The sequence below is a fragment of the Pseudophryne corroboree genome, chromosome 7 (genome assembly GCF_028390025.1).
Source record: "Pseudophryne corroboree isolate aPseCor3 chromosome 7, aPseCor3.hap2, whole genome shotgun sequence".
Classification (NCBI taxonomy): Eukaryota; Metazoa; Chordata; class Amphibia; order Anura; family Myobatrachidae; genus Pseudophryne; species Pseudophryne corroboree.
This window is the reverse complement of record NC_086450.1, coordinates 9,150,419-9,165,018: the sequence shown is the minus strand read 5'-3', so window position 1 is coordinate 9,165,018 and position 14,600 is coordinate 9,150,419. Positions and strand designations below refer to the sequence as shown.

At 43.4% G+C, this 14,600-nt stretch overlaps 1 protein-coding gene across 3 annotated transcripts; it reads right to left on the bottom strand.

The window, feature by feature from the left end:
- Positions 1–374: 374 nt before the first annotated feature.
- Positions 375–8,829, bottom strand: LOC134943229 (gamma-crystallin 1-like). 3 transcript variants are annotated; one of them, XM_063932169.1, is made up of 3 exons: positions 8,809–8,829; positions 868–1,110; positions 375–650 (listed from the first exon to the last, which is right to left on the bottom strand). In XM_063932169.1, the coding sequence occupies exons 1-3, from the start codon at positions 8,827–8,829 to the stop codon at positions 375–377; spliced, it is 540 nt and encodes a 179-aa protein (XP_063788239.1). The 3 variants fall into 3 exon arrangements, with proteins under 3 accessions (XP_063788239.1, XP_063788240.1, XP_063788241.1); XM_063932170.1 differs by lacking the exon at positions 8,809–8,829 and adding an exon at positions 1,461–1,469; XM_063932171.1 differs by lacking the exon at positions 8,809–8,829 and adding an exon at positions 1,461–1,469 and having other exon boundaries at positions 375–644.
- Positions 8,830–14,600: the final 5,771 nt, after the last annotated feature.

Sequence of the window (14,600 nt, the reverse complement as noted above, 5' to 3'; positions counted from 1 at the left end):
CTTTGCTTATTTTTTATATGATTAGATTTTAAAATTTCCTTCAGGGATTTATTTGAATTTACATGAAGAATAAAACTCATTAAGAGGAGAAAACATTATATGTGTCTGCATTGGGGCAATGATGTAGCAGGAGCAGGACATACACTGAGCTGATGAATGTGGCACCTCTCTTACTCTGTCCTGATGGAAAATTTAGATGAAGATCATGAAATTACGCACACACAAAGACATACTGTGTAGCCACAAATACATTGTTTTCAGGTTAGTTGGAGGATTAGGCTGATACAACGCTTACAGAATTGAAAATAAATGAATAAATAAGAAATGTGATATTCAGAATGAAAAGAATTGACAGATTTTATTTTTCTGCTGGTTTAATACATATGGTGGACACGTCTGAAGGAGCCAATTCTGGGGCTGGTGGCTCCCCAGTCGTTGTATCTCCGGTACTCCCCTGATCTCAGGTAGTACTGACGTCCCCGGTAGTTGGGCTCCTCATAGAACATCCAGTATCCGTCTTGTACATGGGCGGAGTGGATGTCATGGTAGTGGAACCTCTCATAGACATGGGGACAGTCTTCTGTGAACTCCATCATCTGACCTCGGAAGTCTTCTTTCTCATAGATCCTGACTCTGAATGATCCCTGGTGCTGGATAAAAATGTTCAACATATTAAATTAAAATAATTTTCCTAGAATTATAAAACACATTGTTGTGAACACTCTATTGTATTTACAGTATTCTATGGGTTGATTTTCCGGGGAGCAACAATTGGCTAATTGTACATATTTAGAATTACTTTGGTCAGGTAATATAACTTAGGAAAAATTTTTCATGTAAAGAAATCGTGAAAATATTTATAATTACCTGTGGGCTCAGACGACAGGACTTTATAGAGTCATTGTAACCCAGCCACTGCTGGAAGTCAGGGTACTCCCCTCTATGCAGGAAGTACTGGTGCCCCCTGTAGTTGGGGTGCTCATACAGGATCCAGTTTCCGCTCTCCACACGGATGGAGTTACAGCGTCTGAAGTATGAGGACATGTCTGGGCACTCAGAGTTACACTCATGGGAGCGGCCCTGGAAGTTCCTGTCCTCGTAGAAGATGATCTGTAGGAAGAAAAATATTGCTCTATTTTAATAATTTCCAAATCATTTTAGCAGCAGATAATTCAGGAAATTGTCCAGGTGTTTAGATGTTAATAAATATGTATTTATTCCTCTATATCATTTTTATTTTATGCTTAATAATTTAAGAAAAACACAGAGCAAATACAGTGCAATCATTTATGAATAAATCTTACTGTATCCGATACTCATATTACCCATTAGATGAGTGCGTGAAACACCCAATTATCTTTCTCCCGCTCTCATTAATTCAATCTCTCTTAAATTAATGATAACTTATATTTGTTAAAATACAGCAAATATTTGAATAAAAACATGTAAATTAGACTCACCTTTCCCATGTTGTAGATTCAAATGTGTCCAAACCCGCTGTGTACTGGGGACATGGGGACAGGAGGTTTATATACAACCTGAGCTGAATACGTTGTAAGGAAAGTGTTGAGCTGTTTTATCCCCTTTATGTAAAAGACGTTTGTGTGTCTGTGTGACTATTGTTCGTGTATGTTCCATGGTACATTCATTTTCCCCAAAGCATTGATCAGAAAACAATACATCAGTTTAAAGCAAAGTTGGTTTTGCAGCATATGTCAGGTCTCCATTGTTATGTTGTATGGACTAAGCGTCGGCATTATCAGTGGGAGTGAGTGACCATCACGTGACCATTTCTCACCATAGAGTTATGAGTATAGTCTGGAACTGAACATATCTGAACACATATTTTTTTTTTTTTAAAGAGCAAATGCAGGAGCACATCCTACTGTAAGTACTAAACACTGCTAATCAGAATCAATATAATAAACGCTGCAATACAACATATAGTGATAAGTGATTAAAAAAAAATTGGCGCTAAAACAGTGCTAGATAAAGTGTTATATTATTATAACACTTCACTATTATTACACTTAATCTAGCACTTTGTCACCAACCCCGAGCGGTGGCCGCTGCGCTTGTCCCTCCGCGCTCGCTGGGTGTCCTGGGCTGCTTCCCCCTCTGGTGGGCTCCGTGGCTCAGGGCGCGCTGTGTCCGGCGGTCTCCCGGCTTGTGGGCGCAACCATGGCGCCCAGAGTCCACGAGGGCACAGAGATCCGGTGACGCAATCAGCTCCCCCCGCCAATCAGGGGAAGGAATGAAATTCAAAAGGAGATGCCGGGCAAAGCCCGGAGCCTGAGTATCATCGCTACAGAGCCACCACCAGGCTCACGCTGCAGGACTGTAAGGAGTGTTCCCAGCCCTCTGAGTTCCAGTTTCTCCAGCGATCTACTGTCTCCCAGCATTGCAAGTGTGCTCCTGTTCCCCAGCGTTGCAAGTGTGCTCCCGTCTCCCAGCGTTGCAAGTGTGCTCCCGTCTCCCAGCATTGCAAGTGTTCTTCCGTCTTTCAGCACTGCAAGTGTGTTCCAGTCTCCCAGCATTGCAAGTGCGCTCCCAGTCTCCTAGCACAGCAAGTGTATTCCAGCTTCCCGGCATTGCAAGTGTGACTCCAGTTCTCACGAACATTCAGAGTTCTTCAGCATCGTTCTTGAATCATCATTCATTTCTTCATTCAGAGTTCATCAGCATCGTCCTCAAATCATCTTTCATTTCTTCATTCAGAGTTCTTCAGCATCATTCTCAAATCATCATTAATTTCTTCATTCAGAGTTCTTCAACATCGTTCTCAAAGCATCATTCATTTCTTCATGCAGAGTTCTTCAGCATCGTTCTCAAATCATCAGTCATTTCTTTATTCAGACTTCTTCAGCATCATTCTCAAATCATCACTCGTTTCTTCATTCAGAGTTCTTCAGCATCGTTCTCAAATCATCACTCATTTCTTAATTCAGAGTTCTCCAGCATATTTCTCAAATCATCATTCATTTCTTCATTCAGTGTTCTTCAGCATCATTCTCAAATCATCATTCATTTCTTCATTCAGAGTTCTTCAGCATCTTTCTCAAATCATCATTCATTTCTTCATTCAGTGTTCTTCAGCATCATTCTCAAATCATCATTCATTTCTTCATTCAGTGTTCTTCAGCATCATTCTCAAATCATAATTCATTTCTTCATTCAGAGTTCTTAAGCATCGTTCTCAGTTCATCATTCATTTTTTCATTCAGTGTTCTTTAGCATCGTTCTCAACTCATTATTCATTTCTTCATTCAAAGTTCTTCATCATTTCTTCATTCAAAGTTCTTCAACATTGTTCATTCGTTATCACCCATGCCCTTCCGTACTTTCTGGAATTGCTCTCAAGCCTCTGTTATTAATAAAGCTGCATGAAGAAAACCTACATCCATCCATCTTTATTGCGACCGAGCTACAGTTCCTCTTCCCGACCATCGAAAGAAACCCAGAGTACCCAACTCTCTCACCCTTTAATACTTAAACCACTCACTAGTGTGATGCCTTGAGGGTGGTTGACTTGTGCTGGCCTGGTGTGCCCATGCTATGGACTTTAACCTTATGAATGTTAGAGACCCACCCAGGGCTGGCTCGAGGCACATTCCTTAGAAGCGGCAATGCAGGGCGCCGGACTCCTAAGGGCAGCCGTCAGCCAATCAGATTTCCAATCAGGCACCGGTTCATCACCCAATCAGAGCTCATAGCCGACAGTGGGGGCTCCTGATAGGCTGCTGGACAAAAGCATTGATTGGCTCACAAACTGGTGCCATATTTGAGATACCCACCACCGGAGTCTGGAGACCAGACTGAGGGGCATGAGAGGCACGCACTGCATTCTCCTCCCCTCGGATACAGTGGCAGAAGAGCCCAGTCAGTGACAGCAGATCCCAGTCAGTGGCAGTAGCAGATCCCTATCAGCGATGGCGATGAGCAGCACTACTGGGGGCATATGTGTATCTAGCTCTTCTGGGGAAATATGTGAATCTGGCTCTACTGGGGGCATAGGTTTATCTGGCACTACTGGGAGAATATGTGTATCTGGCACTACTGGTGGCATATGTGTATCTGGCTCTACTTGGGAATATGTGTATCTGGCTCTACTGGGGGCATATGTGTATTTGGCACTACTGGGAGCATTTGTGTATCTTGCACTACTCAGGGGATATGTGTATCTGACACTACTGGGGGCATATGTGTATCTGGCACTATTGGGGACATATGTGTATCTGACTCTACTGGGGTCAAATGTGTATCTGGCTCTACTGGGGACATATGTGTATCTGGCTTTACTGGGTGCATATGTGTATCTGGCACTACTGAGGGTATATGTGTATCTGGCTTTACTGGGGCATATGTGTATGTGGCTCTACTGGTGGCATATTTGTATCTGGCACTACTGGGGGTATATGTGGACCTTGCACTACTGGGGGCATATGTGTATCTGACTTTACTGGGGGCATATGTGTATCTGGCACTATTAGGGGCTTTTTATATATCTGTCTACTAAGGGCATATGTGTATCTGGCACTACTGGGGCATATGTGTAATTGGCACTGATGGGAACATATGTGTATCTGGCACCAATGGGGGCATATTTGTATCTGGCACTGAAAAAGCTGCATCGTCCTCAAATCATCTTTCATTTCTTCATTCAGAGTTCTTCAGCATCATTCTCAAATCATCATTAATTTCTTCATTCAGAGTTCTTCAACATCGTTCTCAAATCATCACTCGTTTCTTCATTCAGAGTTCTTCAGCATCGTTCTCAAATCATCACTCATTTCTTAATTCAGAGTTCTCCAGCATATTTCTCAAATCATCATTCATTTCTTCATTCAGTGTTCTTCAGCATCATTCTCAAATCATCATTCATTTCTTCATTCAGAGTTCTTCAGCATCTTTCTCAAATCATCATTCATTTCTTCATTCAGTGTTCTTCAGCATCATTCTCAAATCATCATTCATTTCTTCATTCAGTGTTCTTCAGCATCATTCTCAAATCATAATTCATTTCTTCATTCAGAGTTCTTAAGCATCGTTCTCAGTTCATCATTCATTTTTTCATTCAGTGTTCTTTAGCATCGTTCTCAACTCATTATTCATTTCTTCATTCAAAGTTCTTCATCATTTCTTCATTCAAAGTTCTTCAACATTGTTCATTCGTTATCACCCATGCCCTTCCGTACTTTCTGGAATTGCTCTCAAGCCTCTGTTATTAATAAAGCTGCATGAAGAAAACCTACATCCATCCATCTTTATTGCGACCGAGCTACAGTTCCTCTTCCCGACCATCGAAAGAAACCCAGAGTACCCAACTCTCTCACCCTTTAATACTTAAACCACTCACTAGTGTGATGCCTTGAGGGTGGTTGACTTGTGCTGGCCTGGTGTGCCCATGCTATGGACTTTAACCTTATGAATGTTAGAGACCCACCCAGGGCTGGCTCGAGGCACATTCCTTAGAAGCGGCAATGCAGGGCGCCGGACTCCTAAGGGCAGCCGTCAGCCAATCAGATTTCCAATCAGGCACCGGTTCATCACCCAATCAGAGCTCATAGCCGACAGTGGGGGCTCCTGATAGGCTGCTGGACAAAAGCATTGATTGGCTCACAAACTGGTGCCATATTTGAGATACCCACCACCGGAGTCTGGAGACCAGACTGAGGGGCATGAGAGGCACGCACTGCATTCTCCTCCCCTCGGATACAGTGGCAGAAGAGCCCAGTCAGTGACAGCAGATCCCAGTCAGTGGCAGTAGCAGATCCCTATCAGCGATGGCGATGAGCAGCACTACTGGGGGCATATGTGTATCTAGCTCTTCTGGGGAAATATGTGAATCTGGCTCTACTGGGGGCATAGGTTTATCTGGCACTACTGGGAGAATATGTGTATCTGGCACTACTGGTGGCATATGTGTATCTGGCTCTACTTGGGAATATGTGTATCTGGCTCTACTGGGGGCATATGTGTATTTGGCACTACTGGGAGCATTTGTGTATCTTGCACTACTCAGGGGATATGTGTATCTGACACTACTGGGGGCATATGTGTATCTGGCACTATTGGGGACATATGTGTATCTGACTCTACTGGGGTCAAATGTGTATCTGGCTCTACTGGGGACATATGTGTATCTGGCTTTACTGGGTGCATATGTGTATCTGGCACTACTGAGGGTATATGTGTATCTGGCTTTACTGGGGCATATGTGTATGTGGCTCTACTGGTGGCATATTTGTATCTGGCACTACTGGGGGTATATGTGGACCTTGCACTACTGGGGGCATATGTGTATCTGACTTTACTGGGGGCATATGTGTATCTGGCACTATTAGGGGCTTTTTATATATCTGTCTACTAAGGGCATATGTGTATCTGGCACTACTGGGGCATATGTGTAATTGGCACTGATGGGAACATATGTGTATCTGGCACCAATGGGGGCATATTTGTATCTGGCACTGAAAAAGCTGCAAGCTGAATGCAGCGAAACGTGTTAGGTGCTGTGATTACCAAGTCAGGAACACTGGAGCTAAATAACCGGACCATCTCCTGCAGCAACAACAAGAGGACACCAGCACAAGCCTAAAATGGAGCAATATATACACCGTGATGCATGAGGAGCCTACCCTAAAAGGACTATTGGAGCCAACATTCCTCTAACGTTGAACTGCTACCATCTCCTACTGGACTCTCATTTGCACGTGGGACATTGCTTTTTAGATCAGCGCAATTGACACAGGGGTTACAACAGGAACAGACTACTCCAGTATTAACATCTTCCAGTTCTAGACATTTATGAAGGGTAATTTTGTTACAACCCAGTGTATGAATTCATACTTTTTTAATATATATACAGTATGTGACATGTATGTCTTTTTTATATTATTTTTCATTATATTGCTCAATTAGAGAATCTCTATTTGCTCTTTGACATTGTTCATTTTAATATCATATTACAGCGCAGCCTCCATTTTATTGTTGTTTTTATCTCCTCTGAACCTTTTCTAGTTCCAGGATATCTTTTTTGTAGTATGGTGCCCAAAATGATGTACAGTATTCAAGATGTGGCCTCACTAGTGATTTATATAATGGGAGTATAACACTCTCATCCATTGCATCAATTCTTCGCTTTATACATGCTAATACCTTGTTTGCCTTCTTTGCAATCCTACTTTGGGTACTGCTACTAAGTTTGCGGTCTATGGGAGCACCCAGGTTCTTTTCCAGCACAGAAACCCCTTACATTACCCCATTTAGTATGTAGGTGGCATTTGTGTTCTTGCCCCCACAGTGCATTACCTTACACTTGTCTGTATTGAACCTCATTCCCCATTTTGCTACCCATGCTTCCAGTTTATATAAGAAAATGTTGAACAATAGTGGTCCAAGTACAGACCCCTGTGGCACACCACTTAGTACTTCAGTCCAATTTGAAAAAGATCCATTAACAACAACTCGCTGCTCCTTATTGTCTAACCAATTTCTAACCCAAGTTCATATTGTGCTCCCTAGCCCCAGTTCCTGTAACTTATAGATAAGTCTCATGTGCGGTACTGTGTCGAAAGCTTTAGCACAGTCTAAAAAGATTACATCCACCTCCTTACCCTGATCTAGTTTTGCGCTGTTTCATAAAAGCCTAGTAAGTTTGTTTGACATGATCTATCCTTCACAAATCCATGTTGGCTTCCATTAATAACTTTATTGGCTTCAAGAAACTTCTGTATACTATCCCTTATAATACCTTCCAGTACTTTCCCCACTACAGATGTAAGACTAACTGGTCTATAGTTACCCGGTTCAGATTTACTTCCCTTTTTGAATATCGGGACTACTTCTGCTATACAACAGTCTTTGGGAACCATGCCTGATGTAAAGTAGTCTTTGAAGATCAAAAATAGCGGTCATGCTAGTTAAGAGTGTAGCTCCCTTAGAACCCTTGGGTGAATTCTGCCGGGACCAGGTGACTTATTAATCTCAATTTGTTTTAATCGGTCATAGACTACTTCCTCACTTATATAAGTACTTAGCAGTGGGGCATTATCGTTGCTGAGATTGTGTGTTAATCCCTGCATCTGGTCCTCTTTTGTGAATACAGATGAGCAAACTCATTTAATTTTTCGTTATGTCATTATCGTGTTTGATTAAGACTCCCAGCTTGTCCTTTAAACGGCCTATGCTCTCCTTCTTCAATCTTTTGCTGTTGATGTATTTGAAAAAAAAATTGAGGTTTGATTTGCTTTCCTTAGCTTTTTTGTTTCTACTTTAGCCGCTATTATTCCTTTTTTGCATATTTTGTTGCAATCTTTATAGTGCTGGAATGACTCCGCCCTCCCATTTGCTTTATACTTTTTGAATGCTCTCCTCTTTTTGGCCATTAATTCTTTAATATTTTTGTTGAACCACATTGGCTTGGAATTATTACTCCTTTGTTTGCTGCCCATGTGAATAAATTTATGAGTGTAATTATCGAGCAGAGCTTTAAAACATCCCATTTCTCCGTAGTATTTTTCCTTGAAACAAAATTTGCCATTCAATGTCCCTTAGAGCTTCCCTCATCAAAGTTGGCTTTGCTAAAGTTTAGAGTCCTAGTTGAGCCTATATAGGACTGCTTATGGAAACGGATATTGAATGTGACCATATTGTGGTCGTTGTTTCCCATGGGCTCCCCTACTGTAATATTTGATATCAAATCCCCATTGTTAGTCAATACCAGGTCTAAAATTGCATTGTACCTAGTTTGTTTGATGATTAGTTGAAGTAAGTAGTTATCATTTAGTGTATTTAAAAACCTATTACCCTAGTATTTTCACGAGTCATTTGTCCAATTAATCTCCGGCTAGTTAAAATCTCCCATCACTACAACGTCTCCTAATCCTGCCGCTTTTTCTATTTGCTTCAGTAACAATTCCTCATCAGGCACATTAATGCCAGGCAGCTTGTAGCAAATCCCTATAAGTATCTTCTTAGTTCCCTTTTACCCACATGCAATTTCTACCCATAAAGTCTCAACAGTGTTTACAGTCCCCTCGTGAATATCTTCCCTTATATCAGGTTTTAAAATCGGCTTTAAGTAAAGACATATCCCTCCATCCCATTTATTTAATCTGTCCCTCCTGAACAGCGTGTAACCCTCCAGATTTACTGTCCAATTGTGAGATTCATCCTACCAAGTTTCAGTAATGCCTATAATATCATACTGTTTGCTTGCTGCAAGGACTTCTAGTTCACCCTTATTCCCTGTAAGGCTTCTAGCGTTTACATACATACAAATAAGATAAGTATTCCCCCTTGTGCTAGTGACATCATTTTCTATATGCAGTAATGATGACCCGTAGTCGTCATAAGTTAGAGTTTTGGCAATACCCTTGGTAATTTCTTCATCGGTACCCTTGTTAATAACCCTGCCCGCTGCTCATTCCCTGTCCACTTCTCCACCCCTATTCAGTTCACTATCTCCATCCTTACTATTCTCACTGCATGACCCATAGGGGGACATTTACTAAGCAGTGATAAGAGTGGAGAAGTGAGCCAGTGGAGAAGTTGCCCATCAGCACTGAAGTAACATCTATAATTTGCATACTATAAAATGATAGAGAGCTGCTGATTGGTTGATGGGGCCACTTCTCCACTGGCACACTTCTCTGCTCTTATCACTGCTTAGTAACTGTCCCCCATAGTTTCTAGCTAACCCCTCCCCCCAGGCACCTAGTTTAAAATCTCCTCCAACCTTCTAACCATCCTGACCCCCAGCACTGCTGCCCCCTACTCATTAAGGTGCAATCCACCATGACAGAAAAGATGGCACCTGACTGAGAAGTCCACCCAGTGTTCCAGGGACACAACCCCTTCTTTCCTACACCAGTCTCTAAGCCACACATTTACCTCCCTAATCTCCCTTTGTTTCCCTGGGCTAGCGCGTTTCACAGGTAATATTTCAGAGAATATTACCCGAGATGTCCTTGCCTTCAGTTTCTGGCCCAAGTCCCTTTAAACTTTCTTAAGGACATCCCACTTTGGTGTTGGGGCCAACGTGCACCAAGAGTGGCAGGTCATTCCCAGACCCTTCCAACAATCTTTCCACCCAGTATACGATGTGCCATACCCGAGCCCCCGGGGATAACAGAATGAATGGCGATCAAAGTCCCGGTAGCAGATTTCCCTATCTGTTTTCCTGATAATAGAATCCCCTACCACCACAATCTGACTAGGTATCTCACTATCTTTCATCCCATCAGTGCTGGAGGGACCACTCCTCCGGTTGCTGGAGGGAACAATCTCCTCCTGCTCCGTCATTTCTTCACTACCACCCACCGAATCTTCGTCCAATCGGGTGATTTTTTGGGGGTTAGGTAGTTCAAAGATGTCGTGCCTCCCCCGCTATTTCTTCCTTCTTACTGTGACCCAGCTCGCTACCTATTCGTCCTCATCTACCGGTGTCCCCCTCTACAACTCCTCCACCATTCTATCTAAGCTTTGCTCGAGATTGTGAGTATCCCTTAGCCGTGTAACGGTTTGCTCTAGATCAGTTACCTGGGCTTCCAGGGCAACTGTTTGCATACACCTCATGCAGATGTAATCACACTGAGCTGGTTGCTCCAGGTACGCATACATCTTGCACGACATGCACTGAGTGAGATTCTCAATCACAGACCCACCCATTTTATTGACACTAACTGCCTATTACCTTCTGAAGAACAATACAAGCAATACAAACTATGTAATATAATATTGTACTATTGCCTAACTATAAAGAGAAACAATATTAACAGCAGAACAGAAATTGATACATAACAGAAATAGCTAGTTCAATCAAGGACAAGGGGATAGAGAAAAGAAGAAAAACAATCAATTTATACAACACAATAAAGTTGGAAGGCTAATACTTATTCTATCTGTGGGGGCCCTCTCCTGCAGCACCGCTTCACTTTCTCCCTCTCCTCTCTCCAACGTATTCTTCACTTGCAGTTGCTCCTGCTCACTGCACCTCCGACCTGCTCGCTGATGTGCACCCGGCTTCCGGCACCTTAGGTGTCCTCACCTGTGCCTTCACCAGCTCACACTTCACAGTCAGTTACCCGTCCTGCACCTTGCCCCTTGCTCTCCTCCTCCTCTTGGCATTTGGTCCGATTCACACACGCTCCTGCTCCGTCCCACAACTTTGCTGCACCGTGATCCCCAGTTCCCGGCACCTGCGCTTGCACCTGGCTTCCTTCTCGCTCCGACCAGCCCTTGCAGCCGGCTCCCTTCCCACTCCAACCAGCGAGTGTGTGCACGCGTGCCCCCCGTCACTTCCTCTTCCAGTCCACCATGCATCTCTGTCCAGCAGCATGTCTCAGCAGCGTGTCTCAGCCTCAAGGTGTATTGTAGTGATAACGTCATATCACTGGAACAGTTTTTGGTTTGGTGGACTGCTTTGATAATGGCTGGACAGATGTTCAAGATGAGCAGTGTTCTGGCTGGCCAAGCACGTTATCAAAGGCACTGCACCAAACCCAAACATGTTTCCATGACATGACATTATGACCATACACCTCGAAAGGTTGGCGATGAATTGAAGCTGCTGATGTGCCCTGTAGATGCAGAAATCTGATCACACTACGCATCTCAATGATTGACCATGCTTCTGCCAGCCTCGCCATCTTACAACTGACAATTTGACTTGTTACTTATTGAACCACCCTTCTATCTAAATGGATCAATAAACAAAGATTATATTGTGAACACATGGAAAGGGCACGACCACACAACATGGGGGGGGGAGGGTGTGCCATGACTCTTAGGGCATTGGCTCATGGCACTACCCTACTGGTCAATCAGTGGACCCGGGGCTGCTTGGCAAGTATTCCTGTGGCTGGAGCAGCCCATTGGCCCATCAGCTTTTCTGGAATTTACCAGAAAAGCCAATGACCTGTCTGCCCCTTTCTTAAGCACATTGCTAAAGAACCTTGGAGGCATCATATAAATAATCATTCAAATAATATGACTGATAAAACTAGTTTCAAAGAATTTCCCAACTGTGAGTCCAGAGTGCAAATGCCATTATGAAACATCATAGGCCTATTTTTGGTCAAAAATCACAGTATTTATACAAGATTTTTGAGATGGAGAATTTGCAGTAAGAAGGGGGCCATCTGTAATTAGCGAGGGCCTGATGTCCAAATTTCTATCCACAAAGGACTTGTTATTTACACATCTTTGAAGCTGTTGGTTTCTGTTTGTAGCTGTTGGTCTACATTGTCAGTAGGATCAGTTTTGCACCTTACGGTTGCCCTCACCATGGCAAAGGGCATTTTCTAATAGCATTTTATCCATCTGATTATATTGTTTATATACACAATATTTCACAAGTAAAAAGATAGCCACGACTTCATCTCACTGTCATTACGGATAGAAAATATAAATATAAACTGACCTTGGTAGTTTAAGTAGGATTAACATTCAAGGGAATTTTATTTAATGTTTCCCCAATTAAACATTCAAGCTGAGCATTTTCTTGAGGGTTTTTCGAAAATCCACAAGAACGGTGAATGTCCCCTAATCTTCCCAATTCTGGTGGCACAGTCCCACTTTTTATGCACTGTCCCACTTACAAGATGCAGTATCCTGCAGAGGTGAATGGTTCCGGGGGCAAATGCAGGAATTCTGGAGGAGGGTTTCCAAATGTTTGATTTTTGAGAGATTGTCACCAACCCATGAAGGATGTATAATAGCATGTAACAAGCTATTGTCTGGCCCAAACAAAGCACAGCGTATGTAATACCGTACGTCAGACATATGCAGGCCCAATGATCACTGTAAGCCACTTATCAGATTCTCTCTGTGGTGCGATGACTGAGCACTCCCATCCACAGATGCACACACAGCAGACTTGGTATGAAATTTTGCTGCCACTGGGCATGTGCCATTCCACCCTTTATGGTGCATGTAGTGGCTGCTGGCCATTCTACAAGGGCAGGTGGTTTCCGGGCAACTGGGAATCCCCACTGCATTTGCCTGTTACTACAAGTGGGACAGGGGGGACTGGCACTTTGAAACTGCTGCTCTGCTATGCATGAGCATCTAAACTGTGCCTAGAGAGACTGGGAGCCATCCAGGTCATACTGGAAATACCCCCATGGTGACACGGAGAAGGGGCGTGATGCCCAGACAGACCCCCATGACACACTTCTTTATGCAGAATCACATAAGGCACATTTTCATGAATGGACATTTACTGTATGTGCACACAGCACCCCACAATTTGAAAATCACTTTTAACGAATACACATGTTATGTGTGATAGTGTTCAGATATTTATGTGTATTTTCATCTAACGCTGTGCATATAAAAGCAGCTCATTTAGAAAATAAAAATGTAGAAAAAATTTCCTAGGTCTATGTATGTTTAAACGAGCGCTGAAAAAACTTTAATTGGTTAGGACAAACAAACATATAAGAAAGAGGTATAATGTTTAAGCTCTTTCGTGATTTTTGTTTGTTATGGGATTCAGTAGCAAAACACAGAGGCGTTGGTTGTATAGTGCTGTCCCTATCTTACCCTATCAGTAGCGTCCCTTCTCCGTCCGGTGTGAGCGTTGAATTGAGCGGCGGTTAGCGAGCCGTGGCGCTGGATGATGACGTCACCGGTTACTCAGAGTTTGCAGAGGGAGTCCTGGTGTTTGGGAAGACGGTCTTTACTTTTCTCTGTAGTCTACCAACGCGTTTCGCACCACTGCGGGTGCTTTATCGAGGATATTGTTCCAATGAGCAGTGTTAGCCAATCACACTCTATCATTGCCATTTATAAATTCAAGTACAAATACTCTTGAAATTTTACTTTTCTAGATTACTACAAGAACACCTATTCGTTTCGAATTGGGGCAGCCAAATCCACTGCTGCTTCCGTTTTTTTCGCCATCAAAGATTCAAGGTCTGTGTTAGTGGAAGTCTGCGGCTTCTCATTGTGACGTGCAACCAAGTAAATTGATTGCTTCCATTTATTCTGCATGGTACCGGGATATATAGTCTGCATGGTACAGGGATGTATTCAATAAGAGTTGGATCCATTCCGACATGCATTTATCGAAATGGTTCCGACAACCCCTATTCAAAGAATGGTCAAATCCAACTGTCAGATTTGGCCGGTGTCTGTGCGGCTGTCAGCAGCTCCCCGTGTGTGAGATCACAGGTTGCTGCTGGAGGGAGCCACATATCACGCCCAGTGCCGCGCTGCAGCGAGAGAGGTACATGGCCAGAGGTGGCTGGCAAAGTACCTCTCATCCCCACTCCCCCTAGCCACCGCAACGCTCCCCGTAACCGCCACACTACTCCCCGTAGCCACCACAACACTCCCCATAGGCCGCCGCACCGCTCCCCGTCTCCTCCCCTCAGTCTGACTTTTTTAAAAGTCAGATTGAGTTTGTCGGAAACGGGGTCAAATCCTGTCGGATCTGGCCTTGTTTCTGACAAAAGCACGTGGGTCCGCGGCTATTCCGCCGATCCACGTGTTTTCCGATGAGTCAGGAATTCCCGACTTGTCAGAAAAAACAGCCTCTAATGAATAGGTCGGAACCCCTTCCGACCTATTTCTGTCAGAAGCTGCCGTCTTTC